This window comes from Porcisia hertigi, chromosome 33 (genome assembly GCF_017918235.1).
Source record: "Porcisia hertigi strain C119 chromosome 33, whole genome shotgun sequence".
Lineage (NCBI taxonomy): Eukaryota > Euglenozoa > Kinetoplastea > Trypanosomatida > Trypanosomatidae > Porcisia > Porcisia hertigi.
In genome coordinates, this window is record NC_090592.1 from 622,737 (window position 1) to 639,108 (window position 16,372).

At 49.8% G+C, this 16,372-nt stretch overlaps 1 protein-coding gene across 1 annotated transcript; it reads left to right on the plus strand.

The window, feature by feature from the left end:
• Positions 1–2,193: 2,193 nt before the first annotated feature.
• JKF63_02169 (uncharacterized protein) lies at positions 2,194–3,174 on the plus strand (the record flags this gene model as incomplete). Its single annotated transcript, XM_067898211.1, has 1 exon — positions 2,194–3,174. One exon carries the CDS (start codon positions 2,194–2,196, stop codon positions 3,172–3,174), a length of 981 nt encoding a protein of 326 aa, XP_067754368.1.
• Between the last annotated feature and the right edge of the window lie 13,198 nt (positions 3,175–16,372).

A 16,372-nucleotide genomic window follows, 5' to 3' on the forward strand; every position in this document is an offset into this window, starting at 1 on the left:
AAGAAAATAACTAAAACGTGAATCATTCTCTTCTTTTTTTTTTTACATCCCCCCCTCCCTTTAGCACCGTCACTCTCTTGTGTGCTTCATCTCTTTCTCTTTTGTTTATCTGTTTCGCTTTTCTTCTGTTGCTTCAACTCTGTTTTTTTTCTCCTTCGCTCTTATTCCCTGGCAAACGGGAGAGGTTAGAGGCCCAACCGTTTGTATGCATGTGTGTGTGTGTGTGTGTGTGTAAATACGAAGTCATTTATTCGCCCACAACCCACAGATTAGGGAGCGGGAGATAAAGACGTTCGCTTGGAAGAGGTCGAACACAATACAGAGACAACTGTGGATCGTAGAATCAAAAGAAAAATATCAAAAAGAACAAAAGTTTTAATATACCAACATTGCTCAAAAGAAATCTCTTCTTGCATTAATATATATTTCCTTTGTATCGGTGGACGTGTGTAGCCGCTTCCCCTTTTTTACATTTGTTCTTCTTGGTCGCTCTTGTCAACACAAATACTCAAAGAAGGGAATAAAACGAATCATCGTTGACGTCATCACATCACAGTCCCCTTGAGCGGAGGAAAATAAAAGCAAAAGTGTATGTACTAAATTTTTTTTTTGTGTACTCTTACTTCCCCGACCCTTCAACCCCCAACCCTCAGCAACCATCACAATCCCAAACAAACACCTGCGTTTAGTTCTCTCCCCAGCTTCTCCTTGCCCTGCATCAATCCTTGAGACGTAAAAGGCACAAACAAAAAAAAACCAATCAGTTATCTGCGTGACGTCTCTCTCTTTTTTTTTCTTTTCCACCTTTTTGTCGCGGATTTCTGTGGGTCTCTTTCTTTCTCTCTGTCTGTGTGTTGCACACTTTTCTGGACTGGTGTTGCACTTTTCTTTCTCACTCGATTGATTTCACATTTTCTCTCTCCCCCAAACATCTTGTCTCTCTCTGTTTTGCTTTTCTTCCCACGTGCTGCACCATTCCCCGTGTCATTTCTTTCTTTTGTCTGTGTGCGCCTGTTTTTTTTTGCTTTTATGTTTATTGTTCTCGAGCTCGCCATTTTCTGTTTGTAACTCCCCCTCCCCAAAAAAAAAAAAATCTACCCGTTTCTCTCTCCCTCCACTCCTCTATCAAAAGTGCCACTCCTATCCCTCTTTTAGCCCCCCCCCCTCCCTCCCTTCCCGTGCTCCGCGCGCGCATTCGAGAGACGCTGTACACGGTAAAGACATACATTAAGAACAAAGAATTTTATATATACGCACCCACGTTTGCCTCCTGTTTGGTTTGAGTCTCTCGACCTCCCCGGCCACGTTTTTGACTTCCCTTTTCTCCTCTGTATTTATTCCTGTGCGTGTGTACAGTTATACGTATATTTGTACTTGATTTTTCTTCTCTTTGCCTCCCTGCCCTCCCCCCCCCTCCCCCTCCCGCTGTGATCCTCCTGTCGTGATCATTGTCTTCCATATATATTTGGGACTTGATAATCACCACCACCGCCACCTCTCCCCCTTTTTTTTTGCCCACCTTTTGCTGCTTTTTCATTTTATTCCCGCTCTTCATATTGGGGAGTTTCTAACGGTGCTGTTCTTTATATTTGCTGTGGCCCCTCTTTTGGTCCTGTGGCTTCTTCTCACCTCTCTCTGTGTGTGTGTGTGTGTGTGTGCGAATAACTCCACCTCGCTCGCTTGGCCTTTATTAAGGACATCATTGCATTCTATCCACTCACTCCTTCCTTTTTGTGTGTTTGCGAGTACGTGCTGGTGCCTTGTGTGTTACCCCCCACCCCACCCCACCCCCTCCCTCCCTCCCCTACGCACACACTCCCTCTTTCACTTCCAGTGAACCGTTTTTTTTTTTTCTGTGCGTGTGTGTTAAACCTTCGCTAACTCCTTTTCAAAGTCTGAGTGCTTCTTTTTCGTCTCGCTCGTCTCACTTCTTTTCCAAGGAGGAGGAGGTCGAAGACCTTTCCGCTCCTGTGCACTTGGACTTTGTGTGGAACCCCGTCTCAGTCCTCCCCCCCCCTCCCTCCCTCCTGTGCGCTTTTGTGTTTTTTTGTCTTCTCACCCACCTCCACTCCATCACAGGCTCACATCTGCAGTAAGGACTCTACAACTGTCTTGTTCCTCTCCCCCACCACCACCACCACCACCCTCGGCATCCACTTGGCATACAGAACTGCGCGCTATCACCGCAGAAAGATGGCGCAACTGTTTATTGGTCAACTACCCTTCAGCAAGTTTTTCCCAGACGATCTACTGAACCTTTTTCGGCCGTATGGAAACGTCATTGCGCACCAGCTGCACATCCATCAAGGAAACGCATTCGTGACTTTTGCCACCACGGATGAGGCAGACCGCGCCATCCAGGCTCTGCACGGCAAGTGTGCCCTTGGTACACGCAGCCAGCCCATACAGGTCATGTACTCGAAGGGGACGCGTCTTATTTCGGCCTTCGGCCTGCACCACCGCTCTCTCTGCCTGGCTCGCAACAAGGAACGCCAACGAAGTAAGGAGACGAACGCATCAAGCGGTGGGTCCACGAACGATGACGTGCTACTGAAGAACGAGGCAATGAACAGCAATGGTAACCCCTCGACCCCTCGCAACGTCGTTCTCTCGCCACTCATGTGCACCGTCGGTGGAAGCGAGGAGCCAAATGCGAGCTTTACAACGCTCTTCAGCAGTTATGGAGATCTCAGCGGCAAGAGTGAGTTTTCTGGAGAGGAAGACAGTCGCCCGCCCAGCGGCGTGCACGGTGCCTTGGCCTCCCCGGCGCTCTTTGTCCAACAGCAGAAGCCTCCCTCGTATCCGGTTGGAGCAGACCCGCTGATGTACAATGGTGCAATGGGGTGGCAGATGGCGCGTCACCCACTGGTGGCAAGCGCAGCTACCACTCCGCTGGCGTCGGTGATTGGCACCGGCACTCCTGTGCCTATGTCAGACTTGATTACCTCTTCTGCTCCTACACCGACGCCTGTGACGTACGTTGTGATGCCAAACACTGGGCACTCGATACCATGTGTAATGCCACTGTATTACAGCATTCCGACCTCCGCGACCACGACAATCGCGCAGCAACAGAACCAGCAACAGCAGCAGGCCTTGGCCTCGGCGTTGGCCTCGTACGGTGCGAGGCCGGGCCCAGTTCAAATCACGTATTTCCCCGCGTCACCGCAGTGAGTACATGACAGCACCAAGAACCTGCCTTGCGCTCACCGATCTCCCCATTTATTTACTTCACTCCCTCCCCCCCCCCCCCACACACCACACCACACCACACCACCCCCCTCCGCCCCCTCCTGTCACAGAGTGACTCGCTTCATCGTTCCTTCCGGGTGTGGGGGGTGGGGGTGAGGAGTAAGGTGTCTTCTGGCGGGGGTTATATATAACGACAGCGCTTTACCGTCACAGCCACACTTTTTTTTTCAATCCCCCTCCATGCCTTCTTCACAGACCCCCTGGTAAGGAGAAGAGCGAGCAACAGGATAAGGTGACACCGAGAGTGCTCAACAGTGAAGGCTTTCTTGCGTGCGTGTGGACTGATGTCTATGCGTATGTGTTTGTGTAGGAGGGTCTTACACCTCCCTGAGGTGCGCCTGCAGAACAGCGCTGAGCGCTCTTGGAGCATTTACAGGCAGACACGCGCGTGTTTTTATGTGTGAGCGTATTTCTGTGAGTTCTCGCGGCGCTGGGTGGACGCTGTCGTGCGCCGGGTAGTGCGTGAGTGATTTGTCCAGCTCCTCCTTTGCTTCTCTCTGCTTCTCCGCCTGTGTATGTGTGTTACCACAATCATGTGAGTGCAACATCTGTGTAGGGAAAGGGTGGCAGAAGCAAAAACAAAAATGTATAAGGAGGTAGAACTGTGGTACACAGGAAGTGACCGCTTTCATTTTTCTCGTGTTTGAAAAGATGTATGTACCAGAGGTGTTCATGTACGTTTGTGTGTTTTGCCCGACTCTTTTTTTCGTCGTGTACTGTCTCCTACTGAGTTCATTTGTTTTTCTCCTGCGTTGACATTTTGTTGTCCCCCACCGTTTTTGTGAGTGTGGCGCTCTCACAGCCCTCCACCACCACCGATTTTCGCTCTCTCTTTCACACGTTCTTAGGTTCTCTCATGTCACCCACTTTTCGTTCCTACTCTTGCCCCCCCCCCCTCTTTTTTTTTTTTGTGTGTGTGTGCTTCCTTTTGGCTCCCCCTTTTTTCCTGCTTCGTCTTCTGCCTCTCCCCTGGATTTCTGCCACGCTCTCCGTTATCCTGTCTCTTTTTTTTTCGTGTGTGTGTGTGTGTGTTGCTTTTGTTCTTCCGCTCGATGTATTCATTGCGCGGTGCTTGTCTTGTTGTTGCTGTTTATTTGTAATCTTTTTTGTGCTCTCTTTTCTTCTCCCCCTCCACCCTCTTTTCCTTCCTTCACTTTCGCAGTTACTCCTCATGCCCTTTTCTTCTTCTTTCCCTCCTGTCCCGGGCGTGCATATCGATCCGTGGCATGTATCTGTGTGTGTGTAGCTTGTAGAGAGGAAATGCTAAGGAGAACTCGCGTGTATTATATATCTTTTGGCGTGTCCTCTCCGATGAACATTTTTTTCCTTTCAACGACGACATTACTCTGTGCTTCTCTTGTTGTGGTTGTTTGAGCGAGTTTCTCTCTAGTTTCGAGGGTGTGTGTGTGTGTGTGTGTGTAATCGACACAACCACACAAGTGTTTGTCTAAGAGTCGAATGCTCAAATTTGGGCGTGTGATGTTTTTGTTCACTTTTTCTTCCTTGTGTGTACCCCAGTGGGTGCGTCTGTGAGAGCCGTCTTCATCCCACAAACTAATACCTTCCTCTTCCTCTTCCTCCTCCTCCTCCTTCCCCTCCCCCCTCGCAGCTCCATGCACGTCTATACACACATTTCCTATCCTGGGTGCACAATGTGACAAGAGAGGGAACGCGTGGGGGGGAGGAGGAGGAGGAGAAAGTCGGTATAGTGTAGTCAACCACGTATCTACACAATTTCCTCTCGTATCCTGTACGCTTGCTCATTTCTAAATCTGTATTATTTTTTTTTTCGCGAACAGTATATATATTCATAGCCAAACGACGGACGAAGGGGAAATAGTAAAGAGACGTCAAGAGAAACCAGTGAAATATAAACCGCACATTTGGGATTCTCTTTGCTTCCTTCTCTTTTTATCCCCTTCCGCTTTACTTGCAGTTGATAATCCCAGTATATACACACATCTCTTCATCGCTCTCTTCATGTACTTCCCCCCTCCCCTCCCCTCCCCCCCCTTTATAGCAGCCCCCGTGCAGTCTATTTTACGGGTTCCTGTGTGTGTGTTTTTTTTCGTATCTCTCCCCCCCCCTTCCCCCTTCACTATGTAGGCTTCGTTATGTTTCCCTTTCCTACCCCGTGTGTGTGCATATATATATATATATATATATATGTATATATATATATATCGTTTTTTTTTGCTTTTGTCCGATGTACTGGGCCATCGAATACGTATACCTCACAGCCCCCACCCCACCCTCATAGCTGTAGAGCGCGTTGATGCTCTAAGGAGCAGCTTTTCATCTCCCACTCTCCCCGCCCCCCCCCCCTCCCACACACACACACACACACATGGTGCACAACACCGGATTTTTTTGCTCTTCCTCGTAGTTATTAATGAACAGGTTGCTGCGCGACCTTTTTTTTTTTTGGGGGGGGGGGGGGTAGTAAGGTTCTGGATAAATAAAATATGACTAGAAGGAGCGTCCAGTGTAAGGCTACGTCAAGTGTGTGTGTGTGTGTGTGTGTGTGTGTGTTTTTGAAATCGTATGTGTGTGCTTCTCACTGTGTGTGTATATATATGTATTTGAAACGGCTGCGCCTGTGCCGATGACCGAAAGTGACGAAGGGATTGGAGGCCCCCATATCAGAAAAGGAAAAGTGGCAGTTGACCGCTGCATCCCACCCTCTTTTCTACATCCGCACATCACGCAAACACACACGCACGCGCACACACACACCCTCCTCCTCTCAATTCTGCCTGTCAGGACACCGTCTCATTTTCTCTTCCTGTGCTGTGTGTGTGTGTGTGTGTGTGTTCTTCCTTTTGGCTCCCCCTTTTTTCCTGCTTCGTCTTCTGCCTCTCCCCTGGATTTCTGCCACGCTCTCCGTTATCCTGTCTCTTTTTTTTTCGTGTGTGTGTGTGTGTGTTGCTTTTGTTCTTCCGCTCGATGTATTCATTGCGCGGTGCTTGTCTTGTTGTTGCTGTTTATTTGTAATCTTTTTTGTGCTCTCTTTTCTTCTCCCCCTCCACCCTCTTTTCCTTCCTTCACTTTCGCAGTTACTCCTCATGCCCTTTTCTTCTTCTTTCCCTCCTGTCCCGGGCGTGCATATCGATCCGTGGCATGTATCTGTGCGTGTATATGTCTGTGTGTGTGTGTGTGTGTGTGTGTGTGTGTGTGTGTGTGCGTGGTTCGGTTTCACCGGGTATCTTTCTCTTATTTTTTCCTATCTTTCCGTTCTCGCCACTGCTCTCGACACTGTTTTTTTTTTCTCTACATCTCTTACGTATATGAACACATCTATCGATCTATCGATCTATGTTTGTATGTATGTATGCATGTATGTGTATCTGTTTATTTTCTAGAGAGGAAGGAAAATGTTAGTGTCTTTTAATAGGTGATCTCTCTCTCTCTTGTCTTCTTATTGTTCTTTTATTGTCGGGGCTCTTGTTTGTTTGTTTGTTTGTGACTCTCTGTAGCTCTTCACCCACATATGTGTGTATATGATAGAGAGAGTGTGTGTGAGCATCAGTGTATGCATTTATGTGACGCTTTGCGTCAATCAAACCCCCTTTCATATGTGTCCGCATGTGTGTGTGTGTGTGTGTGTGTTTCTACCTCAATCTTTTCGTTGTTGGCCCCACAAGAATGCTTCTTCTTTTCTACTTGGACGTTGGGTATTTTCTTCTCTGTGATACCTCGCGTCTCGACTTTTCTGATGGAGGAAGGGCATTTTGTACGTGTTAAGCAACTAAAAGGATTTTCTTTTTTTCAAGAATGATATACGAGGTCTCACGCACTCACGCACAGACACAATGTATGCTTAGGAGGCCCGCGACGCTTCTCTTCTTCCCCCCCCCTCTCTCTCTCCCCTCTTTTATTTTTTCCCCCATGCTTGTTTGTGCATGTTGCTTCTTTATTACGTGTTCCGACCGCTGTCACAAGACCGGTATCATGTCAATATATGTAAGGGGGGTGCGTACATTGGCGATACGAAAATGTCAGCGCGGATGTGGGCGCCCTCCACTCCACCCTCCATTTCCCCTCCTTTGTTTTTTTCTTCATAGCCAACCTCTCTTTCTCTCGCCACCGCCCTCTGCATGGGTAGGTAGCTTTGCACTTCTGTAGCCTGCCTGTTTCTATATTTGAGCTTGTCTGGTTGCTTGTGTGTCCCCCCCCCCTCCCTCCCTCCCTCCCTCCCTCTTCACTGGTGCATCTAGCCGATCCCGGACGAATGTCGCTGTTGCTTTTTTACTCCCTCTCAACCGCCTCGCTCATCTTCACCCACTTTGACGTTTTTTTTTTTTACTGCGTCACGCCATGATGTTCACAGAGAAAAAGAGAGAGTTGATCAAAACTGGAAAGGTTGTGTGAAGTGCGATAACAAGGAGATGTGAGGCAGTGATCGGAGAGGGGAAACGGTGAATGCATCCAGAAGGACAAGTGCAACGAAGTGAATCAATGAAGAGAGAGATCGCGTCTGGGGAGAGGGGGATGGGGGAAGGGAGAGGAGAAGGGGAAGGGGAAGGGGGCACAGTCGAAGTGAGTGAGATAAAGCCCCTTGAAAACGTGGGATATGAAAAAAAAAAGGAGGCCCGCCTCTCGCAATCTTCGGTGCATATCTCTTTTGCTGAGTGGGGTGTTTCCGTATGCCTACGTCTTTTTTTTTTGCTTGTTGATGCTCATATTAGTTTCTCTTATTGCACTCTTGTTACTTACCGACACGCCGACCGTTCTACCTTCCCTTTTAATTGCGTCTTCATGTCCTGTGATAAGTTTGTGTGTGTGCGCCCCCCCCCCCCCCCCTTAATGACCGTCAGTGCACCAAGCTCATCGCTCTGCCCCTCTCTTTTTCTTTGTATGCCTCTCGCCTCCGATATGCTCGAGTGAGGCTGACGTGTGGATGCGCTCAAATATCTCCGCTTTACCTGCGCGTTTGTGTGACTTCACACGTTTCAGGGGGGGGAGGAGGAATGTGAACTCCGATCAACTGCTTTCCTTTTATTCTCATGCCCACATGTTTGAATGAACGTGAGGAGTGTTATCCCGTCCGCATCTTTTTTTTTGTCTTATTCCGTTGCTGTTGACGCTCCTCTATGTCCCGCTCATTTTTGTTGTTTTTAATCTCCGCTCCCCCCCCCCCTCCAGTCTGTTCACTGTGTTTCTCTCTTGGATGTCATCCATTGGGATCGTGTTTTTTTTTCCCTATGTGTGTGCTCGCGCGCGCGTTTCTTCTCGTTTGGCTCGTGTTTATGGGCCGTTCTCAGTGCTGGTGTGTTATTCTCTGTTTATGGGATCAGGTATGTCTGTTTACACACACCTCATGGATTCGAGATGATCTACCATCTCGCCTTCTACCGTCCACCTCTCCCCCACCTCACCTCACCCCCAAAAAAAAAGAAAGCAGGGAAGAGAAAACCCATTCAGCAAAGTTTTTTTTTTAGTTTCTCGTGTGCATTCCGTCCGCTGTCGGGTTTGTCTGAGTTTTTTTTTTGCTGGTGAGGCGAAGGGGGGAAAAAGGGGGAGAAGGACGCAGGTGTAGAATGTACATGACCCCCTAGTGAAAAAAAAATGTTTTGTCACATACGCTCACACACACACACACACACACACAGGGATATCAGAAGTGATGGACATCTGTGCTCCGTCACATGTATGTATTTGTGTATACGCTGTACATGCCTTTTGTTCTCCGCCCCCCCCCCCTCTTCTGTTTTTCCTTCCTCGACTCCCCGACGTGCGGTTTCTTTCGACAAGTGTGGCCTCATTCGTGTATATGCGTGGCTCTTCTGTGGTCAGACATCGTTTCTCTTTTTTTTATTTTTTCCGTTGCTTTGGGGAGGGTGTCCTCTACCCTCTACTCCGCAGTGCGAAGCGGGATAGTGACCAAAAAAAAAGGAGTCGGTAACAAGAAAATAGCTCACCCACTCCTCCCTCTCTCGTACAGACACTAAAAAGCGGTCAAGGGTCAGTGTTTTTCTTCAAACATTCGCGCCTCGACAATACATCTGCATTTCTCTTCGTTTTTTTTTGTCGTGTGTGTGTGTGTGTGTGTGTGTGCGCTCCATCAAGCGCCTTTTTTATCCGCGTTGCGTCTCTTTCTCGATGCTTGTTTTTTTTTGTTGTTGTTGTTCCTGGAGTTGTCCTTCCCTTCCAATCTCGCGCCACGCTCAGATTAACGATCTTTCCTCGTTGAGAGTCACTTCTTTTCTCTGTCCTCCTCTAGACTCGAAAATGTTCTTGACGCTTTTTTGTAAAGCGCTTGTTACTATTCTGGTCCAGGTGTGTGTGTGTGTGTGTTTGTGTTTGTGTTTGCCTCCCCCTCCCCCTCCCCACACACACACACCTGCTATCTCTGTATCTTCTCGCTCTTCACATTGACTTTTTTTTTCACTGCTGCTGCTGCTGGTGCTGCTCCACATGAAGAGACTCGTCAGAGTCACTCCTCTGAAGTATCGTTGAGCCTGCCCGTGTTTTCTGAAGTCCTTGTTAGTTCCTTTTTTTCCTTCGCTCATGTGTGCGTGTGTGCGTGTGTGTGTGTGTGTGTGTGGCCCCCTCTGTTACATCTGTGGTGTATTGATATATTACTTCCCCCCTTATGTTGGGATGTTTTTTCACCGCCCCCCCCCCCCCGGGCCATCTTTATGTTTTTTTTTCTTCGGGGGGGTGAAGAGGGGTTCTAGGTTGTTGCTTTCTCATCCTTCACATCTTTTTTTTCCCCTGGCCCTCGACTCACTCATCCCCATCCCCCAAACCCCACCCCGTCCTCTCTCCCCATCTAGACACGATTATCCTCTATAAATGAACAACAATTTCTTGTGGAGAAGCAGAATGCGTTTGCGCGTGCAACCGCATTGTTAAAACGATCTTCTGATTTTTCTATTTTTGTGTGTAAATGTATGTGTGCGCATGTGTTGTTGCTGTTGTTTGGACCTTGAGCTTCTATTGCTTTTTTTCACCCACGAACCTCTCATCGACTCATTCCTACTCCACTGTTCGTAGTACAACCGCCCCCCCCCTTTTTTTTTGAGGTACCGTGTGAACACAAAACTGCCTTTTCGCTATCATATTTAAGTATTTAGTGTCGCCTTCTTGCCACCCTATGCACGCACCAAAAGTACACTTATCGCCTACCCTCGCGTTTGGCCTTCGTCGTCCTCCCCTCTCCCATGTCTGCCTCACTCCCTATCATATCCGTGCTTGCTGTCTCCGCCACACCATCGCTCAGAGCGCGGGTAGACGTGACGTAAACCAGAACGATGAGCGGATGAAAAAAAAAAAGCGCGCACACTCACGACTCGCTCGCGTCACCATGAGTGTCTTGATGTGCACACATACAAGAAAACACAGAATTAAGAGGGGGTAGCAGCAGCAGCAGCAAAGGGGGGAGATGATGGTGAAAAAGGGGGTAGCATGAGTACTACAAAAAAAGAATGTTTTGTTGTTCAGTGCGCTCATTTTTTCCCTTCCCGAGTTCGAGTTCAACTGAATCTTTTGATGTCTTTTTGCTGCTCATGTGGGTGAATCCTTCCTTTTTCACATATTTAGGTGCGTTGGTGTGTGTGTGTGTGTGTGTGCGTGTGCGTGCGTGTGTGTCAGTGACGTTTTTGCTTGGCGCACTTCTCATCTCGCTCCCTCCTCTCATCACGACCGCAGTGAGCTGATGTGCCAAACGTACGCATGCGCACTTGCTTACCAGTTACACACACAAACCTTTCGAATCACCGCACCTCCGAGTCACATTCGGGGATCGTATTTCCAGCAGCAAAAAAAAAGCGAGTTTTTTGGACTGAAGTCTCATCCCGCTACCCCGCTTGCTGCGCCTCACCTCGTGTTCACCTTTACGTTACCCCCACCCACACACACACACACACACACACGCGCACCCTGTCCCCTACTCCGTCTCTCTGCCTCGGGATATTTTTTTCAGAGTTTCACTGCTGCACCTCACACCTCACCCCCCTTCTCTCTTTCTTCCTGCTTCCCGCTGTTGCACTTTTTTTTCCGGATGGGATGAGTGGGTGGCTGGGCGTGTTAGGAGAGGGGGATGGTGTGTCTCCCTCCTCCACTCTCAAAAAGGAAAAAAGAAACGCACACATACACACACAACAACAAAAAAGGAGATGCGATCCTTCTTTATTGTTGATGTGTTTAACGCGTTGCTCTTGGTGCCCCCCCCCTCCCCACTTCTTTGACTCGTTTTCGAATTGATTTATTCCTAAAATGTGTACGTGTTGTCGGACTTGCCGTGCCAACGTTTTTTTTTTAGTTTGTTTGTTTCCCCATTTTTCTTTTTTCTCTCTCCTGTGTCCCTCCCTCTCTCCGTCTCGGTCTGTGACGGTTTTATTTTCTGTACTACGTTTCTGCGAACGTGTGCATGTCAATTTGTTCGAGTGTTTCTTCGTTTTTCTCTTCATGTACACATGTCCTGTTGTTTTTTCCCTTTGCCATGCGGTGAGCGAAGAACAGAGGGGATGGGAGCAGGAGTGTGTGTCAGTATTTTGGTCATATACGTATCCTTACTTATATAGTTATATATAATCATTTGCACATGGAGACACACACACACACACACATACACGCATGTGTGTGTATACTGGATTCAAAAAGAGTCCCCATGCTCATCCTTCTTGTGCTTCTTCTTCTCTCCCCACCACCACCACCACCACCTGGCTCGTTTGAAGTGTGGCTCGCTTCATCTTTTTTTCCTCTTCCTCATGTCTGTCCCCCTTACCCTCTCTTCCCTCTCACACCAAGCGGTCAACAGACATGCTTTATGCAACCAAAAAAATTATTCAAGTAACGAAAATCGGGCGAGGGGGTGGGAGGGCGGAGGGAGCGATAGAGACATACAAAAAGGTCAAGAGAGAGAGTGCGTCCTTTCTTTTTATTTGACAATATTAATTTTTTTCTTTTTTTCCTTTGGCGCCTCCACCAGCCCCATCACACCGCTCTCTTTCTGACCGTTCACTTCTCGCTTATGCGGAATGTTATACATTTGAGTATGTGGCCGTTGTTTTTTGCTGTTGTCACCGGCCGTTTCCACTCTCCCTCCTCCAGCCCCTCCCCCTCGCACCCTTCCCCCCCCCTTTTTGAGCTCCCTTTGCATCCTTCAACAATGTCTAGCTCATACAAGTATGTAGGTAGGTAGGTAGAATGTTTTTTCTCACATGGGCTTCGCCTTGTCTTGTTTTCATTGTCATTGTGTGTGTGTTTCGTTGGGGGGGGGTGATCGCCTTTTCTTTCCCGTACAGCCGTGCCCTGCCCCCGCCCTGTTCCCTCGAACACCCCCCCCCTCCCCTATTATTGGCCTGTGAAGAGACTCATGTCAGATATTCGGCGCTGTATCCGCACTACTCTTCATCGGCCCGGCATTATATATATACATATACACATTTATATTGAAGCAATCGATTTTTCCCTCAGTGTAGTGCATCTGGCGGGTGTTGTGAAGCACGCTCGCACAAATTGTTTTCTGCTCCTTTTTTTTTCAAGTATTCGAAACTGCACACACACACGCGCGTGTGTGCTTGGGTGTTGGCAGCCCCTATACATCTTTCGCTGCCCCTCGCCTACGACCAAGCGCCCCAATACAGCAGAACTGCATGCTGGTGCCTTTTGCCATGAAACTACGGCAAGAAACCGGCGATATACCGCAAACATTGTTCTCCAACTTGGTGCTTATCTCTGTGTGTGTGTGTCTCTGGGGGAAGGGGGGGAGGGGGAGGGGAGGGAGCCCCAGGTTAGCCCCTCGCAGGAGCCGTTAGGGGTACATGTATTGAGATGTGTCTGCGTGTGCACAACTGTCCACGCTTCTTTCTCTTTTCTGTATCTCTTCAATCCCTCGAATTCCCTCATGACTCATGCGCCGCGCACAACCCCCCCCTTCCCCTACATCTTTCTCTGCATAAATAAAAAGCGAGTGCGTTGAGCTTGGCCGGAATCGCCTTTGACGCTCTGAATTCTCCCCCCCCCCCCATCCACCCCCTTTTTTTCTCTCCTGCCTCCCTTCCTCGATCTTTATATATGTGCACATATATATACTTCTCTCTGCCTGTTTGCTTATATTTCTTCCCTACTTGTCGCTGCGCCTTTTGGCGGTTCGACTGTCCTGGTGGTGAATATACCCTCTTTCTCTTGTTCTCTCATTATCATCTCCCCTTGTTCATGACAACATCTCCTATCACCACTCACCCCTCCCCCTCCCTCCTTTTTTTGTTTCTCCCCCTCCCCCTCCCCCCCTTCTGTCCATTTGAAAACAGGATCTAAACTGTGAGTGCACATGTGATGACGGCGAGATGTGTGAGTATATGTGTTTCAATCGAACAAGTAGACAGCGTTCCATCTCACTTCTGTCGTCACCCCTTCCATCCCCGTCTTGGTTTTTCCATCTGCATCTTTGCTTTCTCGTTTCGAATTGAGCTACGCCATATTAATAGATATATATGTATACGCTTTTCTTCCAATCACGAATGTTCTACACATATACGCATGTGCAAACATGTAGGTGAGTATATGCATGTGCGTGTGCGTCTATCTGGTAAGATGGCCGAGGTCCGATGGAGGTCGCAGATGTGTTCGTGTGTGAGCATCTCTCTGCTCTTTTCTTTTTGCTGTGACGCGGCACCGGTCACCTTTTCGGCGCTGCCCGCACTCCGTGTGGCGGTCGAGCGGTGTAGACGCAGCGTCAGCGTCCACTGGACGAGCACGCACCGCGTACAGAGTGGTGGGCTTGCCAAAAGTAGCTCCCCTTGTCCCCCAATCCCCTCTGCAACCCTATCATATATCTCACTCTCACCCCACTCTCTGTCTGAACACACTCACCTACACGCACGCACACGTCAACGCAACAACGGATACACTGCATATCACCATTTTGGAGAGCCTTCACGCCTCCAGTGACACACGCTCCCGTTTGACAGTCTTCCCGTGCGTACCTCTCCTCTCTCCCAGTTTCTTTCGCCTGTTTCCGTCTTAGACCCCCCCCACACACACACACACACACGGCTGCAGAAGGACCAACCCCCGGCCCCCCTCTCCCTCATCTGCACATCATTTCCGTCGCTCTACTTTTCCCGAAAGTCCCGTCCCGGGAAATGAAGCGGCTTCTGATCGTCATCGCCACGGTAGCGGCTGCCCTGCTTGCCACCATCGCTCATGCCGACAAGCAAGTGACTCCGTACCTCACCGAGGTTGCCTCCCGCAGCCTGAAATACTCCCGCGTGAGCTACTGCTCCCAACAAACAGTGGCAAAATGGTCGTGCGGGCCCGCCTGCGACGCCGTACCCGGCTATCAGACCCGCGAGTTCTTTTTTAGTCAGAAGCGCGATGCCTTCGGCTACGCTGGCGTGGACACTACAAATCAGCAGATCGTCGTCGCCTTCCGTGGTACGAACGGTGCAATGAACTGGTGGTATAACCTCCTGTACACCCGCATCCCGTACACAACCGTTCGCAGCTGCGGAGCGAAATGCAGCGTGCACTTTGGGTTCTATGCCATGTACTTGTCTGTGAGGCCGAAGGTGATGAGATTAGTGTTAGGGCTCCTAGCGCAGTACCCAGGCTACGAGGTGCTCGTCACAGGCCACTCGCTCGGTGGCGCTCTCGCTGTTCTCGCCGCGGTGGATCTGCAAGATCAGCTTAACGGCATGTCGCAGTCCACGAAGCCCGTCGCGCTGTACACGTTCGGCGCCCCGCGCGTCGGTGACAAGCATTTCGCAGCGTGGACGGCGAAGATCCTGGCCAAGGGCCCGCACTACCGCATCACCCACGCTCGCGATCCCGTGCCTCACTTGCCTCCCAAGGGGTTTGGCTTCCTCCACGCACCGACGGAGGTTTTCTTTCGCACGTCGGAGAGCAGCAGCATGCTTATCTGCGACGACAGCTCCACGGCTGAGTCGCGCAGGTGCAGCAACAAGCTGCTCTCCTGGGTGGTCAATGACCATCTTAAGTATTTGAACGAGAACACCGGTTGTCCGGAGGAGACCTCCCCGAAGAAGCGCTCCACCGAAAGCGCGCCCCCGATGCCGAAGCACCTGTACGTCCGTCTCATGTGGGAGTACCTCAAGAATGGTATCGGTGCGTAGAGCACAACGGCATGCCAAGGACAAGTGGGGGAGGGAGGGAGTGCCACAGCGATAGGGGAACGCATAGCTGGACAACTACAGACGACGGACACGGCAAGAAAACGAAATGTCGCAGATGCGTGGGGATCGGAGATGTGTTGGAGCACGAAAAGACGGTGATGTCTAGGAGACTCGGTTTCCGAGCGAGTGGGAGCGGCCAGTCGGCACGTGTGCACATCCGAATCCCCACACACGCGCGCAGACGCGTGCGTCCATCGAGTCGCCCCACCACACTCTCCCTATATTCTTTTTTCTCCTCATCTGTTAACGTGTGTGTCTTTTACGATTCCCCAATTGCTTTGTAGATTTTTGTTTTCGCAAGTAATGCATGCCGAAGCGCAGCTGCCCTGCACTCTCCTTCCCCCTTTATGGCCATGCCCATACCCCTGACGTGCCTTCTCTGAGGATAGCCGCTGTAGCTACGCGACTCCTCAACACGCCCGCAGTCGGTCAAGCCAACGACTCAATGGACCTTGTTGTCTGCACTGCTGCGGGTCAAAAGAGGAACGGCATGGAAAGGCCATGGCTGGGTGTTTGTGTTTGAGAGGGAGGGGCTGTGGTGCATCTCTTTTCGGCGATAGTGTTAATCCTATTTTTGATGTGTGCGTGTCTGTGTGCGTGTGCGTCCCACTTCTCAGCGCGACGAAGGAAATTCGCGCAAGCGAGATACAAAAGGAAGGAACTCCCTTTGTGTGATCAAAGGGAAGGAAGCGCGGGGCTGCGGTCGGGCACAGCCGCCACACGCGCGGAGGTGCAGCACCCAGCCTTTCCTCTTGTTGGTGTTCGTCGTGGGCAACGAATTCGAACCGCTTCTAATATCTTCCTCTCCCTCCCCTCCCCCCCCCCTCCAAATATCACAAACAGCAGCAGCAGCAGCAGTTTTCGTGGTATTTTGTTTGCTCACCCCAGTGCACCCTAATGTGAGCAGTGTAATCAACCTTTATGAATTCTATGTTTCTCATGTATGCGTGTGGATTTTTTTCCGAAGATTTTTTGGG